General features: G+C 36.2%; 2 protein-coding genes across 4 annotated transcripts; one reads left to right on the top strand and one right to left on the bottom strand.

The window, feature by feature from the left end:
• Positions 1-1,129: 1,129 nt before the first annotated feature.
• LOC115439336 (LIM and SH3 domain protein 1-like) lies at positions 1,130-10,598 on the top strand. Of its 2 annotated transcripts, XM_030163168.1 has the most exons (8): positions 1,131-1,320; positions 2,215-2,309; positions 3,367-3,451; positions 6,539-6,646; positions 7,151-7,258; positions 8,756-8,825; positions 8,928-9,010; positions 9,773-10,598. In XM_030163168.1, exons 1-8 carry the CDS (start codon positions 1,252-1,254, stop codon positions 9,944-9,946), a joined length of 792 nt encoding a protein of 263 aa, XP_030019028.1. In that variant the 5' UTR covers positions 1,131-1,251; the 3' UTR covers positions 9,947-10,598. The 2 variants fall into 2 exon arrangements, with proteins under 2 accessions (XP_030019029.1, XP_030019028.1); XM_030163169.1 differs by lacking the exon at positions 6,539-6,646 and having other exon boundaries at positions 1,130-1,320.
• Positions 10,372-20,611, bottom strand: LOC115439335 (kelch domain-containing protein 1-like). Of its 2 annotated transcripts, XM_030163167.1 has the most exons (14): positions 20,477-20,606; positions 20,244-20,386; positions 16,781-16,851; positions 16,303-16,420; positions 14,941-15,053; positions 14,695-14,785; positions 14,471-14,569; positions 14,213-14,287; positions 13,224-13,282; positions 13,010-13,122; positions 12,791-12,863; positions 12,601-12,685; positions 11,261-11,340; positions 10,372-10,752 (listed from the first exon to the last, which is right to left on the bottom strand). In XM_030163167.1, the coding sequence occupies exons 2-14, from the start codon at positions 20,328-20,330 to the stop codon at positions 10,617-10,619; spliced, it is 1,200 nt and encodes a 399-aa protein (XP_030019027.1). In that variant the 5' UTR covers positions 20,331-20,386; positions 20,477-20,606; the 3' UTR covers positions 10,372-10,616. The 2 variants fall into 2 exon arrangements, with proteins under 2 accessions (XP_030019027.1, XP_030019026.1); XM_030163166.1 differs by having other exon boundaries at positions 20,244-20,611.
• Positions 20,612-21,835: the final 1,224 nt, after the last annotated feature.

The raw sequence follows: 21,835 nt of genomic DNA, 5'->3' as shown, positions 1-21,835 counted from the left end.
ATTCCACTGCTGTCATTCCGGAAGCATTCTACTTGTGAACCAAAGTAGTTCAGTAGATTTATCAAATATTTAACCCTTTCATGCACGAATTAGGAGAATCTTAATCAAAATTTTTTTTTCCTGAGTGTTTTTATTCCTCTTTAGGCGTGAAAAAAACAATGCGATTGAAAATTTTCTTCTGAAAAATAAATAATAATAATAATAATAATAATAATAATAATAATAATAATAATAATAATAATATTTTTTTTTTTTTTAAATGCATTTAAAAAAAAAAAGTCTTATGAACCTATTATTCATGAAGTTGCAAAAATCTCCACTCATCTGGACACCACACATTTAATTTTTGACGCACAGAAACATGTATTTACTGATAAATTCTATGAAAACTGTGGGGAGGGCTTGTGATTCTGGAGGTTAATGCTCAGGAGAGATCTACCTAATGTTACCAACTCATGTCAGAAAAGATATGTAGTGTCTTAAAACTTTAATAAAGATATGTGTTAAAAAAAAAAAAAAAAAAAAAAAAAAAAAAAGAAAAGAAAAGAAAAGAACAACAAAATCCATGAATATACAAGAGGAAGAGAACAGCTGTAGAATAGCTGTCTACTGTAGTGACTAGTATGCATGAAAGGGTTAATTAGTTATTGACATCATGCACAGGGAGGGAGAAACAATTTTTAAATTTATTTATTTATTTATTTATTTTTGCGTATTTCCTGCATTATCTCATTATCTTTTCGTAATTCTATCATTTATCCATAATACATTCTATTACTATTCATTATAACTTTTCTATTCCCTTATTTGACCAGTCATGTGCCTCTCCCTTTAATGTTACAACGGATTCCCCATCCGATGCTAGCTTCAGGTACTCGGAAACGCGGAATTTCTATAATACCAAAAGATAAGATTTAAAAACAAACAAACAAACCACAAGTCATTGCATTCTAAATCTTACTATATTACTCTGAAATCTACTATTGTGTTCCATATTTGAGCTCAACGTCCAACAAATATCAAAGCCCATGTCTGCACTCTGCAAACCACTCTCTAGACTTTGAAGGCAGCATCATGACTTCGTGGCTCCTCCTCATCTTTTTGGTCCAACCCGTACACTAATTGCAATGCCTGAAAGGGAAAAGGAGGTCCAGACGGTACCCCACATCTAGGTCTCTGCTCCTGCTTTAGAACGTACACAGTCTGGGGAACACTGCGGGTTTTTAAGGTGGACGGATTCCCTGTGTCACCATGAACCCACCCTGTGGAAGATGCAACAAAGCAGTTTACCCCACAGAGAAGATAAACTGCCTCGATAAGGTAAGAATTAAAATCAATACTACTACTACTAATAATAATAATACTAATAATAATAACAAGAACTCAACAGTGTCAAAATGTAAAAATGAAAGGTCACAGGTAAATTTAATACAACACCTATTCAGTAATTATTAGAGAAGGATTTACTGGTGTTATGGTCCTTATAAATTAGCAGTAACTTTTTTTTTTTTTTTTACACATTCATTTGCTACTTTCATGTCATGATCTGCAACTGCAATAAGATATAAGATATAATTATCTTCAGGTCAGGCCATGTCTGAGAAAGTATTTATTTGCATGCACATACTTGAAAATGTATAAATATATAGTATGGAAACATGTACAAAACAAAAGCACAGAACCACACAAAGGGCTGTGATGAGAAGAGAAAACCACTTTCAATAAATATCAGGCACAAACCACAAAATGCTCATAAAAAGCAGTGTGGGTGTGTTGACATTTACCCTGTGACCACATGAAGGGGACACTTATTACCCTGGTTATTGCATCAGTAACAGCAGCGTTTACTGAATTATTACTTCAGTTAACAGATGGGTTACTTGAAGTGTTTTGAATTTTTGATGTCTTATGTGAGTGGAATTGTAATACACAGAGCACAAGCTACAATATGTGGAAAAGTGCTATTTCTCAGTGCTATAAATTATATTTCTACAAATTTCTACAGATTTGACTTAACTATTACCATGTCTCCCAGAGGCAACTTTATGTTTTTAACTAAAAGTAACAGGCCAGCAACACAGTTATGAAAACAATCCTGACTCCTGTCATGGTTTAACGCAGGCCACTATCGTGTTTTTATTACAAAATGTGGAAAGTTATTTTGTTTTTTTTTAATGAGGAACAGTGTTGACCTTGCTTTCTGTCTCTCCGTAGTATTGGCATAAAGGTTGTTTCAGCTGTGAAGTATGCAAGATGGCCCTGAGCATGACGAACTACAAAGGCTTTGAAAAGAAACCGTACTGCACTATGTGAGTGTCTTCTGACTACTAAAATATGACCATTTCTCAATATGTTAAAGAACTAAACTACAAGGCTTTAATAAAGAGGGTAATGGAACTGCCTTTAACTTGTAGATGCAAAAAAAATCCCAAATATATTTGCATTTGCAGTATTTCATTTACTATCATACTTTTTTACAAGTGTGTTGTCTTTCTCTTGTGAAAACAATGTTCGATGTTCATTCACAATATCACATATCTTTTACTATTTTCCTTTGACTTATATCATACTAAATTGCATGTTTAAAAATGCAGCCCTCGAGTTTTGCTTAAAGTAAATTCTGATCTGCATTTTTACTGTTTCAAATTGAAAAAATAATGTGTAAGTCATGTGTTAATGAAAATAATCACAGGTTTCAGCCTTTTCGAATTACAGAGAGCCTCCTTTTTAAAGTATTATTACTGCATGCTAAATTTTGTGCTATTGTAGGCTTGTAATTAACCCATAAAGACCCAGTGCTACTTTAATGACAGTTCCCAAAAGATTTTTTTTTCTATTTAAACTCGTCTTAGGTGATTTTTATCTTTTTTTTTTTTTTTATAATATTATCCTCCATATTTTGCATTTTTTCAGTGAAAATCAGGTATTTTTCTATATTTAACTTACTGATAATGTAGATGTCCATAAAAGCTCAGATTAAAGGTGAAGGTTATCATATCAGAAACACAGAAAACATAAGAAAATTGACTTTTTCAGTCAAATCTCTCATTAACTGAACATAAACCAAGTGTCTCCATCCACTGTCATTGATCCAACTCAGTGGGTTTTACTGGTGAATCAATGTTGTAGAAGATGATGGTGTTTCCATGTTCAGAATGGAGCCTCTGAACGTTCAAATGAGTCATACCTGATGACCATGAAAATATGACAAACTGTATTTTACACCAATTATTTACAAGTATTGGTGGGATTAAATGATCAACAGGTATTAAACAGTTTAGGTCAGTAGATGATTTTGGTCCCTGGTGGATGTTTGGGTCTTTATGGGTTAAATAAAAATGATAACATATGCTGTTTTTATTGTAGGCATTACCCCAAAAGCTCCTTCACTATAGTGACTGACACCCCAGAGAATCTGCGGCTCAAACAACAGAGCATGCTCAATAGCCAGGTCAGAAACACACAAATCAGTCTTGTTGCTCCTTCTGTTTCTTCTGTCACTGCTGTTCTGTCTCTGTTTTCTCTCTCTGGTACAGATACCGGTCCTAATCTCATTGTGTCATCACGCTTTGGCGTATCTCTCCCTGTCTATCTGTCTCCTTCACTCAGTTGTCGTCCCGTCACACAGCAGAGAGACAAGGACACACCTCTTGGCTCCGCCCTCTCACAGCATTAATAGGATCAATTAAACACATGAGCCCTTTGACTTCAGTCACAGCACGCTAGGTCATTCAGTTTCAACAGGATAATCAATGCAAAGTGCGACCTTTAAAACAGGAGGACATAAGATGATTAGAAGTGTCTTGTTATTTCTGTTGTCTGTCTCCTTCGTGGTGATAATTTAGCCTGTCTAGCTGTCTTTGCTGTCTTTAACCTTGGTTTAATCAGACTGTTACAGCCAGCAGTTTAACCTGATCGAATGGAAAAGTCTTCCAAGTCACACGAAGTTAAACAGAGCCTTTAGATTTCGCATTTTACAGGCAAAACCTTTCCTTTTATTTAATGCAAGTCTCTATACCTATCATGAACTACAATATGTTCTATGTCCTTTAGACAAGATCCAGTGCTTACTTCATCATTAATGATCATTTAATTGGAAAATGTAGGGATATTGATATGCTTTAACTTATTTTTTATTTCAAATGCTGTATTTATTATTCTAGCTAATCTACAGGGTGTCCCATAAGTCTCCATACACAGGAAAAATAAACGTTTCTTGACATAAACCATTTTTATTTATATAATATGCTCTATATGACTGCCATTTTGTTGGGAACACATTTCAATGCATGTCCTCCACTGCTGAAGAACTACAAAGAAGAAATATAAAGAAATACATGTTAGAACCATATATGTATGGAATGTATTATATCTCCTATGTATGGAGACTTATGGGACACCCTGTATTAAAGCTACACTGTACTGCACTTTTTTTTAGTAATCTTAAAATGCTCCTAATAAGCGTGTGACAAACTAAAATGTAAGGTGCAGGTTTTGAAACTCAAAAATATTTAATTCTCATATATTTCTGATAAAAGTCTGACCAATCATTTCATTCAGTCTGGATAAAATGATTGGTCAAACTTCCTGTCTGTCATCCATTGTCGCATCCCCCATCAGTTACCAGTACCTCTGAATCTTACTCCATTAATCACTCGTGCTGCTCCTCCTGTCAAGGGGTGTGAATGGATAAGACTCAAATGCACAGTGCTGAAGGGAAAAAACAGATTTATTAACAGGAACAACAACTAAGGGGAACAAACAGAAAGACCTGATTGCAGCAGTCAGAGTCCAGTGAATGAAGGATGGTGAAGACAATGATCCAGCGCTGCACAGCCACAGATAAGACCCTTAACTGATTGAACTAAACACATTTGTCAAACGTGGACTTGTGCGATCAGACAGTGGAAAACTACGCAATTCAGAGGCCACAGTATATGAAAAATAAGCCAATAGATAAGAGTCTTCTAGTTAGTACTGGATCTGCTGTAACCAGTTCTTCCATTCTAACTGATGCAGTGAGTAGCTTCTCATTTCTTAAACAACCATCAATTTGCAGAGAGAATAAAGATTGGACTGTGTTTCAATGCAAAAAAGTCATGTGGTCGGGTTAATCCTAGAGTGATAGGGGAATCAGGGTAACCCATCATGCCTAGTGTCTACAGTAAAAGCCTGTGGGGGCAGTGTTATGATCTGATGTTGATTCAGTTGGTCAGGTCTAGGTTCAGTAATGTTACGTATCCATAAAATGAATCATCTGAATCTGAATATACTGAATGACCAGGCCTGAACACCAGAAATTTTCAGGATTTTTTCTTCCCTGATGCTTCTCTGGGCTTGTAAGGAGTGGTTTAGGGAGTTTCCAGGCGTGGATTGTCTACCTCAGAACCAGACCTTAACTCTGGAGTAGAAGTAGTCTGACTCCAATCAAATGACATTTATTCTGACATTGTATAAGCATTGCATGGCGTAAACAATACCACAGCAAATGCATCCTGTAAACAAAGCCAAAGGGAGTCAAGCTAAGTAATGTATGCAGCTTTTTTTTTGGTTGGGTAATGTAGTTAGTTCACATCACTTCAACAAAAAACATACTTTAACTCATACTGTTGTGTGCAAACAGCTTTGTGTGTTTGAGATACATGTCTTTAAGATTACTCCCAGGATTTCTGGCAGCTCAAAAGAGTGAAAAATGTATTCAACGGTATTTCCCCTGAAATAGCATCCAGCTGCTTTGGACAATGAACAGACCTCAACGGTTTTCAATGCAACCACTTCCTACAACCTAAGAAAAAGTTCTTGACTTTACGACGACTGTTATCCAGCATAAATATAACATGTCTGTGTGGGTAGACACCACTAAAAGACACTACATATTAATCTGCTTCTGACTGGTCTCACTGGAGGGGCATCTTAACGTGAATTCATAGTGGGATTTTTTTGGATGACAGAGATCAAAGTGGGCAAGAGTGGTTCCATTTTTGGTTAAAACTAAATCTTAAAGCATGTAATATGATATAACATCATGATCAGATTTACAGAACAAACCATTACCTCTTTTCTCTCTCTCTCTCTCTCTCTCTCTCTGTCCTTTCCCTTCACCTCATCCAACGAACTCTGGTCAGTGTTTATAACCATAAAAGTCCTGGCAGTCAGGCTTCCTCACTAAGACAGCATATTCCTCATAGCAAGTACATGACTCACTTGTGTGTTTGTGTGTGTGTGTGTGTTCTTGTGTGTGTAGCAGGGGGTTAGAGGGGTGATCTAAGACTTCCTATTAAATAAACATTTCAACTTTAAGTCATCTTAAGAATGTTTCCCTAAACCTAAACTTGCAGAACATGAGAAAAAAAACATCAAATAGCATTTAGGCACACTATGGATATGGTTGTGTAGATTTCTGAGTGTGTGTTTGCAAGTTAACTTGATACATGAAGCACCATAACCTAGTCGTGATGTTGTAAATCGGAAATCCGTTTGAACTAAAAAATGAGCTTCAGTCAACTAAAGAACATCCTGACGAATTGAAAATTTGCAGGCGCTCTATAAGGAGGAGTTTGAAAAGAACAAGGGGAAAGGGTTCAGCGCTGTGGTCGACACTCCGGAGATGCAGAGAATGAAGAAGACGCAAGACCAGATCAGTCACGTATGTCAGGCTCATCCCCTGAAACCACCAAGAGCCAAAAACCTAACATTTAGTGCTCACCGTAGACCCTCATTACATCAACCTTCCATCATCCAGTGTCTTTGTCACTTTTAGAAACATGACAGATTTACAGTCATTTCTATTCTTTCTTTATATGTATATGCATGTGAGTCTTTGTCTGCATGTACTGTGTACTTATATGTGTAAACTCTAAAGTGTGAAGATGCGTTTAAGTGTTGTTGGATTTACCATAGTAAGGTTAAAGGTGACAAATTCACATTTAGGACACAAAAAGGCACCAACATCTTTCTCTTGGCATGATACTTTTAACAAATTTACAACAATACATGTTTCTATTTTCTTCCAATGTACCATAAACACACCATATTTATTTATTTCCAGCTGTTTAATGCTGATTGTACAGGATAAGTATAAAACCATATAAGCAATTTACTGTGTCATTTACTGTCTTTTTTTTTATTTGGACAAACTAAAAATACACAGGCCCTTTACAAGGAGGAGTTTGAAAAGAACAAGGGGAAAGGTTTCAGTGTTGTGGCGGATACACCAGAGATGCAGAGGCTCAAGAAGACACAAGACCAGATCAGTAATGTAAGTCTGGACCCCATGAAACACTAAATACAGAGGAAATCCAACGAGTTTTCAAAGCGTGACCGAGGTGATGTTATTGCACCAGAACAGGGACCATTAAGAGGGACACAGAGCAGAGACGTGGACATAGAGTGAACGTCTCCACACTGCAGGGAGGGATGTTAATAGTACAACCCTGCAGAGACACACACAGATGCACATTTCAGACATTTCTTCCTGTCCGCAGAGAAGCAGCTGCCCTATATGGTCAAAGTTTCTCAGCTGTGGACACAAAGGAGAATGTCCGCTCTCTCTGCTCACTGCTGCACAAACTTTTTTTTTTTTTTACTCTTGTGAGAGCAGTAGTTGCAGAAAGGAATGATGGCTGATAAGCTCCAAGTCAGATGGGCAAAATGTAGCAATGTAGTTTCCCACTGTTAGCTGTAAATTCTGTCATTTCCACTTTTGTCCTTAGTCTTTTTCTTTTGTAGCTCACTCTGTTAACAGCACTTTCCCATAAGTCTTGTGTGTATTTGTTCCTCCTGAGGTCTTACGAGGACAACAGGACGCTGGGGGTTGCAGCTTCTGTTAGAGGGCAAAATGTCTGTCCCCAGTAGAGCTATTTGGGTTTTTTATTTTCAGCATCGCAGTACAGGAAGAGGTTTGACCAAGTGGAACATGTAGAGGATAAAAAATCAAGTGAAAAATTAGTATCAAACACACTCATGATGGTCAATCTACTTCATTAATGTAAAGCCTACAAACTCCTTCTTGAAGTTTAACTTCCAAGAACGCAAAAAATCGATAAAAGTCAGCAGGTTCACTGGGAAAAATATAAATCTTACCAAGTGTATTTTTCTCATTTCTAGTCAAAATATCTCATCACACTTAAAGTAAAACTCAATCACCTAAAGAGTAACTTTTCAGTGAAATATAAGAAGTCATTTTTAGACAATAGATCTTGAAAATCTTATTTCAAGAAATCTTACCAGGATAATTTTTGCTTGTTCCATTGGCAGTTTTTTTTTTTGCTTGAGTTAAGCAAAAAAAAAAAAAAAAGTCTTGAATTAAGTAAAAAAAAAAAGTCTTGAATTAAGCAAAAAAAAAAAAAATCTGCCAATGGAACAAGTGAAAATTATCTTGGTAAGATTTCTTGATATAAGATTTTCAAGATCTATTGTCTAAAAATAAGTTCTTTATATCTCATTGAATAGTTACTCTTTAGGCGATTATGTCTTGTTTTAAATGTGATGAGATATTTTGACTAGAAATGAGAAAAATACACTTGGAAAGATTTTGATTTTTGCAGTGTTAATTTATTACATCTACTTTTTAATTAATTTAATGTTTCAGCCACTTAGGGAACCCTTCCTCGCTATGCAAATTTTTGCTACCACTGCCTTTCTCATCATTTCTCAACATGTAAAATGCTGAGCAGCTTCTTACAGAGAGAACTTGTTATGTATCAGTGGATGAACTTGAGGGTAAACCTGTGTCAACATCTGTGTTTATGTACAGATTAAATACCACGAGGAATTTGAGAAAAGCAAGATTCGAAGTGATGCACCCCCACCTGAAAATAGGCAAAGTAAGACATTATTTCCCTGCATGTTTAAAGATCAACCCCTCAATTATTACTTTGTCAAATATATGTAATTCTGATCTGTTCAACTCGTGTGTGTTTGTGTAGATTATGAACAGGAACCATCGAACCCTCAAACATTCAGTCAGCCAGCTGGACAGATGCGTCCTGCAGTACCACCTAGTGGGGGGGTAAGACTGGTACAACCTTAAAAATGTATTTTAATGTGTGATTTTTTTTTTTTTTTTTAATAGATTTGTACATCTTATTTAATGCTCAAGGGTTCTTCAGATCATTAGTAGTAGCAATTTATTCCTCCATTTAACAAAACATGACATATACATGCATACAGCTTGGATTTCTATATTAAACAAGGCCAAAAAGGCGTAGGCACAAGCAACAGCTTATTTATGCCTACCCTATTTACAAGAAAGGTTGCAGAAACAAAACAAGATAACAAGATGGCAGTTTTAAACAATAATATCCTCCTGAGACCCAGGAAAGTGAAAATTTTTGCTTTTTTACATTAAACAATTGTCTTGATTGGAAACTGCATAATGCAAGTTTGTTTGTTTTTTTCCAGATACTTTTTTTTTTTTTTTTAATCTATTTATTTTTCAATGGAATGTCCTTTGCAATGGACAGGATTTTTTTAAAGTAAAACTGTCAAACTTTTGTCGCCTACAAAGGACAAAAATGCATTGCTGGGTCTCAGGAGGCTATAGATAAACAAATAATATAATCTAAGCAAAATCTTAGATTCATACTGATAATTGGCTTACGTATCCTATGCACACAGACTATATAGCGTTGCATGTGTATATCATTTGTTTCATGCAGTATTTAAATTCAATGCAAACTTCATTTAAAACTCTTATGTGAAGCTGTGTTTGCATACTTGCTGTTCTGACAAAGTCCTCTCTGTTATTTTACCTCATGTCTTCGCTCCACAGAGGCGTTACCAGGCCATGTACAGCTACACGGCAGCAGAAGCAGATGAAGTTTCTCTCCAGGAGGGCGATCTGATCTTAGATGTGGAACCCATAGATGAGGGGTGGGTTTTCGGATGCAACCAGCGCACAGGGCAAAAGGGGATGCTACCTGCTAACTACGTCCGCCCCGTCTGAAACACCAAATCCACCTCCACCATGAACTGCCCTGCAGATCCGCTGTCACCACCTGCGTTCAGGCGTTCTGACATCACCTTTTACAAACACAATCATTGCTTTGTAAAAACAATTCCTGGCCTGGCTCTGTTTTGCATATCTTTCTTAAAAATATGGTTTCAATGGAACTTTAGGGAAGTATTCCGTTGCTTAAAGTGTAATAGAAATCCATAACTGAGAAGGGGAATAGAAAGTGAACAATACATGTAAACCAGCTGTACGCTACAGTACAGTACAGCATGGAATATTTAAGTCTTTTACTGTTAAGTCTGTAATTAAAAAGATGAAAAAAAGGGGTTTGTTTTGTTTTGTTAATACACAACATGTACAGAAATCACTCTCACATTTTATCTGTAAAGTGGAAAACACAGCATTGAGCATCACAGTTTATACAACAATAAACATAGCTTTATTCAAAGACAAAAAAAGTACATTAAATTATAGAGTAAAACTGGTCTAATCACAAAGTATTTAAAATAGAAGACTTTATTTACAAATTGTGTTTTTCTTAAGTTAAAAATCAAGTTTCAGCATTATGCCTTATCATTATAAACATTATCACTATCAAAATGAAAACTGGGCAATGACCGGCTCAGATACTTCACATTAAAATAAAAAAATAGATCAGTCCTTAATCGGAGAGATCAGGCTCCGTGGCAGCGAAAAAGGCAGCTCTCTTTTCAATTCTACTTTGCATCTTTGAGGGCAGCCAGGTCAGCTGATTCCCAAACAGCTCAGCGTTTCTTCCTATGAAGTCCTCACATAATCTACAAATGGAGAGAAAAAAGACCTTTTAAAGACGCACTGTTCCGTCTGCACCATTTGCTGCTGAAATTAACAAAATCTTTACCCACTGGAGAGCCTTTAAATAATTTATACTTCACCTATTTGATATAAAACCTGCTGCAGCAATGGATCTCACACATAACTTAAAGCTCCTAAACATAACATCATGTGTACACGAGCGCTGGTCCAACACAAAGCCACAGAGCTCAGCGTGAGTGAATATAAATAGCTCAGTGTTTAAAGGTCTCTGTGGACTTTGTTAAAACTGCTTAATCATGTGTGAATGTACAGAGAGAGGGGACAACATGCAAACGTCACATGCTGGAAAAAACCTCAGACATTTACATAATGTACAGATCTGGGGTATGTGTGTGATGAGGAGGTGAGGCAGGGGCTATGAAAGCTAACAGGTCTGAAGCACAGTATCCAGACTATTAATAATATAACAGTAATAAAAAAATTAAAACAAAAAAATCAAGAGCTTCAAACCTGGAAAGGGAGTACGGCTGCGTCTGAAAGACAAACAGATCGCTGCAGTGATGTTGCCATGGAGACCTCAATACAGCCATCTGTCAACAAGAGAAATGGACACTGACATGAGAATGGATCATTATCAGTGATTAATTTATTAATGGCAATTGTAACCATTATTAATAAACTGGTATGACTTTCATTTTCGTACCTTTATTTAGTTTTTATGGTTATGTAACATGACTGACGTTGATTACTATATTATGAACAAAATCTGTATTTATTTCACTTAAAAAAGAAAAAAAAAAAAAAAAAAAAAGGGGCTGTTTTTCCAGCCAATAACTGAACGTTTATTTTCTCTTTGTATCCTAATTTGGACATTTGATTTCTGAAATTTTGTGAAAAAACGATTTTGTTGAAATGAAAATTACTATGTGAATCGATCATTAATCATCAGTCTAGCTAATTAAGGTTCAAGGTGATTTTATTAATACCCGTAGGTAGATTTGTTCTACAGTCTGAAGAGGGCATCTCAAACACCAAAAACATTAAAACCTCAGGACACATAAAGGGGACAAATTTAAAACAGCACAGACAAAAAACACGGTACTCCAACCAGCAAGCTGATCATGGGTAAAACAGACTAGAAATAAATAGGTAAAAAAACACAGACTAAAATAACTGGGGAAAATGGCTGACATTCTGGGACAAATGTATTTATTACGAGACCTTAAAATATTCTGACACCAACACAGGCTGTGCTTTTCATTTGTTTGTTTTTCTGTTCTATTGTTTCTTTTCCTGCTCTTCAACCTGAGGAGATTGTATTGTACTGATAAAATTAGAAATAAATTAAAATTGTTAAAAAAAAAAAATACAAATAACATTAAAAAAAAAACAGGCTAAAATATAACAAGTCATCAGATATGACTAAAAATGCCAATATAAGTATATAAGTGTGAAAACTGTCTTTTCATTTCAACATCGTAACTACTCAGCAGTGTCTTCTTGTGTGACCCTACAGTTTTACATGCAGTTTACATTAATCGCTGGTTTCACGTGTGAAATCATTGCACAACCACATCACAGCAATCATACTCAGAGCCCTTAAACCACTTAAATGTGTCTTAAGCTTTGCTGAATCAATGGTTTATAACTAGTTCACTTGATGGATTGCATGTGAAATCACTGAAAAACAGAAGGGCAGGTGTTTACTCAATGTGCTTTAAGCTTAAATGTTTGTTGACTGCAAAATCCTGCGTAAAAACACAAAGGATTAAGTTGCCCAACACTATATTTACTGCATTTTCTATCAATATATCACGTAAAACAGTTCAGTGAGCTTTCCTGGCACTTACTGAGTCCATTAGGATGCAGAAGTTGTCGATGCCCCCAAACACAACAGCGTCGCCGTCACTTCCCAGACACGATGTGTGACACACTCTGAAAGGATCGAACATATGTGCAGACGAGAAGGTAACTCCGCTTATTCAACTTATTAAATCAGCAGCGTTTGTTGTAGATTTGGTCAAATGGTGACACGGGTACCTAGGTTTATCTGTGTGTGGGTGTGTCATCTCGGTCCACTCTTTCTTTAGTGCGTCAAACTGCCAGGCATCATCTGCGATATCACAGAAAATAGTGAAGTTCACATTCATTATGCACATCGCACACAAATGAAAGGACTTGTAAATAAAACATAAAGTTAACGTGTGGGAAGATGGTGAATATAGATTTAGATTCTGAGAGACAAATTGAAAAACTTACTGAGAGTTTTTCCATTTGTCCCGAGGCCTCCATAAATGAAGAGTGTGTGATCTGATACCGGTGTCATAGTGTGCATGGAGCGTCCCAGAGGTGAACAGGACGGGGAGATGTCACTAATAGAGAATAAACGACAAATGCTTGATAGGTGAGTAAATTATTTTCAGACAAAAATATGATCAAGTCCATACGTATTGGATAATGGTGAAGGTTTTACAATTGAGTCCAGGTCCAGGTGTCCAGATCTAAGCAGTAGACGTCTATCTCTGCATTTTCCTGAGGAAAAAAAAAAAAAAAAAAACCTTTCAGAAAATTCCTACAGTCGCGGAAAAAATTATTAGACCACTCCTTGTTTTCTTCAATTTCTTGTTCATTTTAATGTCTGGTAGAATCAAAGGTAAATTTATTTGGACAAATATTATGATAACAACAAAAATAGCTCATAAGAGATTAATTTCAGAGCTGATATCTAGCCATTTTCCATGTTTTGTTGATAATAACCAAAATCACTTCAGTTTTTACATCAATATCTATGGCATTGTACTGATAAAAACAGTGCTTTTAGGCATTCCATGTTTTCTTTTCAGTCTGTTTCAGTCACATGATACACACAGGAGTTAGTACTTGACTGCATAAGCATTGTTTTTGCTGACTTTTGATGGTCTAATAATTTTTATACATATTCACTGCTAAATGATGAATATTTATGCAACTATTATCAATATGTATGCTAAGAAAACTGCAAAACGTGCACAGTTGGTGACACTAGATTGCAAAAACTACACTGACACCCAGGATGGTAGTTTTTCACATCCTTCTTTGAACAACAATCACATGCTCATATGTGAACTGAAACAGGTTTTGCAAGTTCTCAACATTTCTCCTGTTCACACTTTATCTCACATAACCAGACCTACTCCAACCCTTTATCAGCTTTGGGCCAAGACTGTAGATTAGTCTGACACAGTCAACTCAAAACTTCTGTGTTCTGTTCTGTTTGTGAAGTGTATTTGAATGCCCAAAAAAGTACTATATAAGTGTGATGTATTATTATTATTATTATTATTATTATTATTATTATTATTATTATTAGTTACTAAGGTCAGTTCCTAATGTGCTTCCAAATAAAAAAGAGCAAAACATGCTTGTGTTCACATACATTTGTCTGTAAAGTTTATATAATATAGTACAAGCTTCTCAGCTCACCAAGCCACCAGATATATATCCTTTGTTCCCTAAAACAGCAGCAGCATGGCAGCCTCTGGGAGCAGGAGCAGGACCCTGAACAAAACAACGACACATGTGAAGCATAAATACTGAAACTGAACATAGTGTTACTGCTGGTGATGGATGAAGCCAACCGAAACACAGGTGACATAAAAGTGACATAAACACTACAAGTTACAACTCAGCCCATTTCATTTAAATAGATTCTTTGGCAAGGAGTCGTGTTATTCTTCTCACCCGAGTCTCTGGCACGCTCCATGTATTGGTGTGTGTGTCAAAAACATTGACTTCATTGTTCCAGCCCCAGCACCTGAATAATGTACCTCCTATTGTTGTCTAAAAACAAGACAGAAATGTGTTTGTGAGACCCTAAAGAAATGCAAATGTTGCTTACACTAGCATCATATGTTTACTGTTCTTTATCATTTCTAACACTGATTAGATATGCTACTACTACCTACCCAGGACATCTCTTCAACGACGAAGCTTGAAGACGACGTGTTTCGCACCTCCACTACAGTCTTACATCCATATCCACCGAAGTAGATTAACCTGCAGCAAAATAAAGAAGCACCATGCAGCTCTTTATGAGGAGTTTAAATATTAAAGTACACAAAACAGAGCAAAGAAAGTGTCAAACATCTCTGGTGTCAACATGAGCAGACAGTGGAAGTCATTTTGCATTAGTTTCCAAACACAGACCAGACCTGTCTCTGTGTACCCAGCAGGAGTGTTTATTTCGTGGTGATGGTGTGGTTCCCTTGGTGTCAGTTAGTTTCTTCCATGAGTAACACGGTTTTGTAAGGTCAACACTAAACATCTGTTTAAAAACAAACGAACAAAAAAAAAAGAACAGAATTTCAGCAGGTTATTAAAATGTGAAGTAGAGCAAGAATCATCCTTATCAAAGAGGACTGCAAGTGCTTTGTTTGTTTTTGCAGCATTAAATCTTATGAAAACACACACACACACACACACTAAGAGAAACAAAACCATGTCAGTACTTGTGACTTATGCCCTAGACCAATTTGCTCCGAGATGTTAGAATTGCCTCCAAAGATTTTCAAATGATTTCATGAATCTGCAGCAGCAAATTAATCATTTATTTGGGACTATTTTCCGTGGAATATTAATACACAGTCAGTGGCCTGTATTTACGGAGGCTGCTGAGTGAGACAGACAGTACTGATTTTGAAAAGTATTGGAAAAAGTGGAGGAAAAAAAATAAATTAGACCTTTATGATCTTTTTAAATAATAGTAAAATATAGAGTATCTTCTGCCATATTTTTCAAAAGTAAAATCTGTTTAAATCTTAATCAGTAAATTAGCTGCACTGAGCTAGACACTCTATGCACATAAAATCTATATCATTAATTTCTCCCTATGTTAGAATATATCATACAGATCTTAAACTGACAAATTAGCTGATATATACAGGCCCTAAATCTAGCGTGCTGCCATGAGAAGTTCTGTACATCAGTGTTGATGCACAGACATGTCACAGCTTAAATTAAATACCTAAGGCAAAGGCTGATGCTCATTTCGTGTCACATTCCAACCTGTTTTTTCACATATTGCATTACCGTCTCGTACAATGTGTGTCAAATGTTACATTCTGACTGTGTCCGTCTGAAAGCAATCAAGTTACAGCAAGTTCTGCATGTCACATTTTGTCATATCAGCGATAACAGGAATGGAAAATAAACCAGAGAAGAAAAAAATAACAGCCAGGGAGTACACCCCTCCTCTTGTGTGACTTCTCTGTATAACTGGAGTCAGGTATGTATATCCTCCTGAGACCCAGGAAAGTGAAAATTTTAGCTTTTTTGACATTAAACAATTGCCTTGATTGGAAACTGCATATTGCAACAGTTTTTCAGATACATTTTTTTTCCATTATTTGTTTTTATTTATTTTTTAATGGAATGTCCTTTGCAATGGACAGCATTTTTTTTTGAAGTAAAACTGTCAAACTTTTGTCCCCTACAGAGGGCAAAAACGCATTGCTGGGTCTCAGGATGTTATGAGTAATGTAGGCCTGAACTGTTTTTCTCCAGGGTAAACTCACCTGATTTGTGTATCCAACAGGGTCACATCCTGCAAAGATGTAAAATGTGCCATTAGCGTATGAGCCACAGCAGCCTGTTAAGTCTGGTGGGATGTCACCGGTGATTTCCCTCCGCTCCCTATCAAACATAGAGTGGAGATGTAAACACAGCGATAACAAGCGTGGGCTTTGGCTTGACGGTTTTCATCTGCCTGCTCTGTCTGCTTGTACTGCTTTAGGCAAATACAACAGAAACAGCAATAAATTCAATCTATCTGTCTGTCTATCTAAACCTGTCAGACTGAAAATGTATTTTTTAATGACAAATCATAAAGATTGTTCCCTCTCTTTGGACTTTTCTTTCCCCTTTTGCAATAAGAGTCATTATATCTTGTTTTTACAAGGAAAAATAATCAACAAACATCCTCTTGGCCTGCATGCAAAGACAAAATGTCAAGGTGACACAGTGTTCAGAGCTGATAAACAGATAATATTTTACCATGTTCCGCTGTATAAATCACAGAGAAATATCTCATCACTGGGCAACACAACATCCTGTCCATCAGCTACCTGTCAGGACATAAAAAGGGCAGATAAAGCCATGAATGAACCAAGACTGTAACTTAGTGCATTTACTCAACTTGTACTTTTTATGCTACTTCTACATCATAGCATTTCAACAAGAAAATACAGCACTTTTTACTCTACTAAGTTTATTTGACACATTTGTTGTAGTTAAAAAAAACAGTCACAAAATAAATCTACTTGCTAATCATCTAATGGCATAAAGTAGGCTAGTACATGCATTAGTAAAATAGTATGTTACTTAGAAATGAGCATGATTCAGGTGTAACAAGTAAACATAAAGTACATTTTTATGATAATACTTCAGTACTTTTACCCACTGAACCAAGGGGGTCAAAGTTTAGTGCAGGGGCCACATACAGCCCACTTTGATCTCAAGCAGGCCAGACCAATAAAATAACAGCATAATAACTTAGCCTATAAATCACAGGTGTCAAACATGCGGCCCGGGGGCCAAATCCGGCCCGCCAAAGGGTCCAGTCCGGCCCTTGGGATGAATTTGTGAAATGCAAAAATTACACTAAGATATTAACAGTCCTTTTAGTTCAGGTTCCACATTCAGACCAATTCAATCTCAAGTGGGCAGGACCAGTCAAATACTATCATAATGACATATAAATAATGACAACTTCAAGTGTTTCTCTTTGTAAATGTAAATATTTTCATATATTTACACTAAAACAAAGTATAATTTAGCAAAAAATGTGAATAAGCTGAAATGTCTTAAGAGAAGTAAGTACAATTTTAACAATATTCTGCCTGTTACTTAAAGTTTAGTGTGTATTTGTAGATCCACTATGATCTGTAAGTTATAATGTACAAGTGTAAATGACAAACTGAGGCAGAATATTGTTAAAATTATACTGTTTTTTTCAGTTTGTTCATGTTATTCAGATCTTTTGAAAGGACAGTTTGTAGATGTAAATGATGTAAATGAATCATAAAGTAAATTTACTTTTTTGTCTCTAAAACATAGAGAAAAGTTAGGAGTTGACATTATTTATATAATATTATGTTATTTTTTTACTGGTTCGGCCTACTTCAGATCAAATTTGGCTGAATCTGGCCCCTGAACTAAAATGAGTTTGACACCCCTGCTATAAATAATGACGACTCCAAATTTCTATTGTTCTTTTAGTGCAAAAAGTAAAATTGCAGTATGAAAATGTTTACATCTACAAACTATCCTTATAGAAGAAATGTGAATAACCTGAACATCCATGAACATTCTTGAGAGAAATAAGCGAATTTTAACAATATTATGCCGCAGAGTATTATTTACACATGTGCATTATAATGCTGCGCTCCAGGCCATTTTTTGAGCCCGTAAGTCACGACTTCAAATCATGACTCAAGACTTTGCAACGTTCCAGGCAAGTCATGCCAAACTGCCTGAGCGCAAGGAATTGTAGTAGCTAGATGTAAACAAACCAGCATGGCGGACCGTACTTTATGCTCATTTACAATCATTTCTATCGCCAAAGGTGTTTGCTCTTTGCTTATTTGAGGGAAACAGCGGAGGAAAAACAGCGCGTAAGGCAAGAGAAGCTGTTCTACCTTTTATGTTATAGTATTTGTATATTTGGATACATATTTGGTATTAATTTATTCTTGCACTCATTGGACTGAAAACTAGTTAACGCTAGAGTAGCTGCTGATTATGCAGAACATTTGCAGATAAATAATGTCAGCGCAATGCCTTGTTTTAATAAACAATTTGCATAAACACCACATCCATGGGTGCCGCCATTGCTATGTGACGTCAGAACTCGGAACTGGGAGTACATGGATCTAGCACGAGTTCACGGGTGGGAAGTCACGGGTTTGACTGCCATTCCAGTGCATTTTCACCGGTAGAAGGCTGGAAAAACACAAGTTACAGGTTGTCTGGAATGCAGCATAACTTTCAGATCATAGTGGATCCACAAACACACAAACTATTTAGTAACAGGCATCTGCAACTGAAAAATATAACCCAGATAGCAAATATTTTGGCAGTATTATGGCATACATTTGGCATTTTTGGCCTTATGAAAACCTTTAGGCTTAACTGTGGTATGATTAAGGTTATCCATAATAGATATGGAGGCACCAGCAATATATGGCTGAGTTATGGCATATGTCTGGTAAACCAAAAGACTGGGCAAAGAGCAGGATCAAGTATAGGGATGGTATGGCATGTTTTGGCTACTTTTTGGCTGGATTATGGGGATTTGGGGCTTTTCTGGGATAATTATGGCTATATTTTGGAAGTCCGCAATTAGTTAAACTGGGTGAATTTTGGCTTCCTTCTGGTTTGATTTTGGCTTGCCTATTTTGGGCCATTTAGGGCCCATACATCCGCCCAGAAGTTTGCCAAATGGCATGCCAGTTTTGGGCCAGATTTAAGCCATAATGATTTTGCTATCTGGGATGGGGGCCACCATTGCTACGTGATGTCACAACTCAGAACTGGGAGTACATCGATCTAGTACGAGTTCACGGGTGGGAAGTCACGGGTTTGACTGACATTCCAGTGCATTTTCACCAGTAGAAGGTTGGAAAAACATGAGTTACAGGTTGCCTGGAATGCAGCTTAACTTTCAGATCATAGCGGATCTGCAAATACACAAAACATTTAGTAACAGGCATCTGCAACTGAAAAATATAACACTTAATTTGCCAAGAACCAGTCCCACTCAATATCTTTTGTGTTTTTATTTTGGGATTTTGCAAATTCCTCCTATGGGCTGGACTGAACGCTGCAGGGCCGGTTTTGGCCCGCAGGCCCTATATTTGACATTCCTGCTCTAAACTGTGCAAGTAAGGACAAAATAGATAAATAAATGGTAGGGATTAAATAAGGAAAAATATAAATACGGACAAAATAGATAAATAAATGGAACGGATTAAATAAGGAAAAATATAAATAAGGACAAAATAGATAAATAAATGGTAGGGATTAAATAAGGAAAAATATAAATAAGGACAAAATAGATAAATAAATGGAATGGAAATGAACTTATCAAGCCATTTTTATATTTCTGTATATATTTTTTAATTTGGCAGGTTCAGTCCTCCATTATGCAAGTTCTCCTTTTACTTAAGATGCGTTTTAATATGCAAATGCATGAATTTACACCTCCTCTGCCCCTACACACATCATGCTGGGTGCAAACAGGATACAGATCTGGTAAAAGTTTGCTTCCTGTTTTTTTTTTTTTTTTTTCAGTGCACATTATCAAGTTTCATTAGAAATATGGATGTCTGTGGAGGTTTACTTTGATGCAGTAGCTGGTGATATGGTCCATCTAGTCGCATATAAACGGCTTGTTTTGCTCCTAACCCGGTTCAGCCTGCACAGGTAGGCTTGGTTCCAGGTTCCTGCCGGCTCTTACCTGGTATCCTCCCCACACAAACAGGCTGTTGTCGTGGATAAAAGCCGTGTGGCTGCTCCTCTCCAGGCGGCTGCTGTCAGCATCCATCCCAGAAAAACTCAACCTGTGGCTGCCTGCCTTCCTGCTGAGCTCCACTCGGCTTTAAAAAAAAAAAAAAAATTAAAAAAATAAAATAAAATGTTTAACGGTGAAGGAGCTCTTTAAGGAATACCGGCGCTCGGAGGCAGAGCTGTGTTACTGAAGTGAATGCGGAACGCGTTTTACAGGCTTGTCTTTACTCTACCCATAATCCCCTGCTGTTGTCGTTGTTGTTGGTATGCAAGGATACTTATTTTAAAAGAAAAAAACAAACTACTATTCACTCATTTTGCATGTTTAGTTTGGCAGCTTTTTATTTCTTATCTTATCAAACACATTGAAAAAACTCTATTTTTTTATTCATGATCTTACATTTAAATTAATTGGCCATTGATCATTTTTTCCACTTGTTTTTACAGTTAATTTGAAAAGTATTTGTATTTTCATGTTTTTCCAGCAACAGATATGCTGATTGTCAACAAAGGTATTAAAAACACGTGTGATTTAAGTCTGCAGGCTTTGGTCTATAGGTTGTTAATCTAAGGGTATAATGATTTTAATGGGATTACACCTGAGTCACACCTGAGGAAGCCCCGCCCATGTCCTCCTCTCATACTAACATGCCAGTAATGGTGCATCTCAAAAATGACAAAACAGTGGAAAAGGTGGATAGTTTTCGTTTTTTATATCAGGAAGTGTAAAGTGTATTTATTCTAGAGTCTTAAATGTAAACTAAGATGTTTCAAGGTTTTTTTTAGTATTTCATTCAGAAACAGGTAATTAACCCTTTCATGCATGAATTGTGAGAACCTTGATCAAGATTTATTTTCTTGAGTGTTTTTATCCCTCTTTAGGCATAAAAAAAAAAATGCGATTGAAAATTTTGTTATGAATTTATTTTTCATGGAGTTCCAAAAGTGTCCACTCTGTTTGACACCATGCATTTGATTTTTGAAGCAAAAAAAACACACATTTACTGATACATCACTTGAAAACTATGAAATAAAATAAAATAAAAAATGCTTCTAATGTTTTCTCACATTTTAACATACTCTAATACTACTCATTACTCATTTCATGGAGATAGTATGCAAAAAAACAAACAAACTATGTTTAAACAAAAAAAAAAAAAGAAAGAAAGAAAGAAAAATACTGTTCAGTAATAATAACAAGCAATTGATTTACACTCAAACATGTTACTGCAGATCAGGTTTATCAAGAACAGCAAAGTTACAGTAATGGTGTGAATTGGAGTGTATGGGATGATGCATAAGTATCCGCTGTGTTGGCTGACATGGAACTAAAACAACAAATCCCATGAATATACAAGAGAACAGCTGTAGAATAGCTGTCCACTGTAGTGACCCCTATCCATGAAAGGGTTAACATCAAACCAGGAAAGATAATAAATAATACATTCAAACAATTAAAAAAAAAAAAAAAAAAAATCACCTTTAGTATATAGAGGTAGACCACACATTACTGCACTACTAGTCTCCAGCTACTAAGACCAC

Source organism: Sphaeramia orbicularis, chromosome 19, assembly GCF_902148855.1.
Source record: "Sphaeramia orbicularis chromosome 19, fSphaOr1.1, whole genome shotgun sequence".
NCBI classification, from domain to species: domain Eukaryota; kingdom Metazoa; phylum Chordata; class Actinopteri; order Kurtiformes; family Apogonidae; genus Sphaeramia; species Sphaeramia orbicularis.
This window is presented reverse-complemented; position numbering and strand designations above follow the sequence as displayed.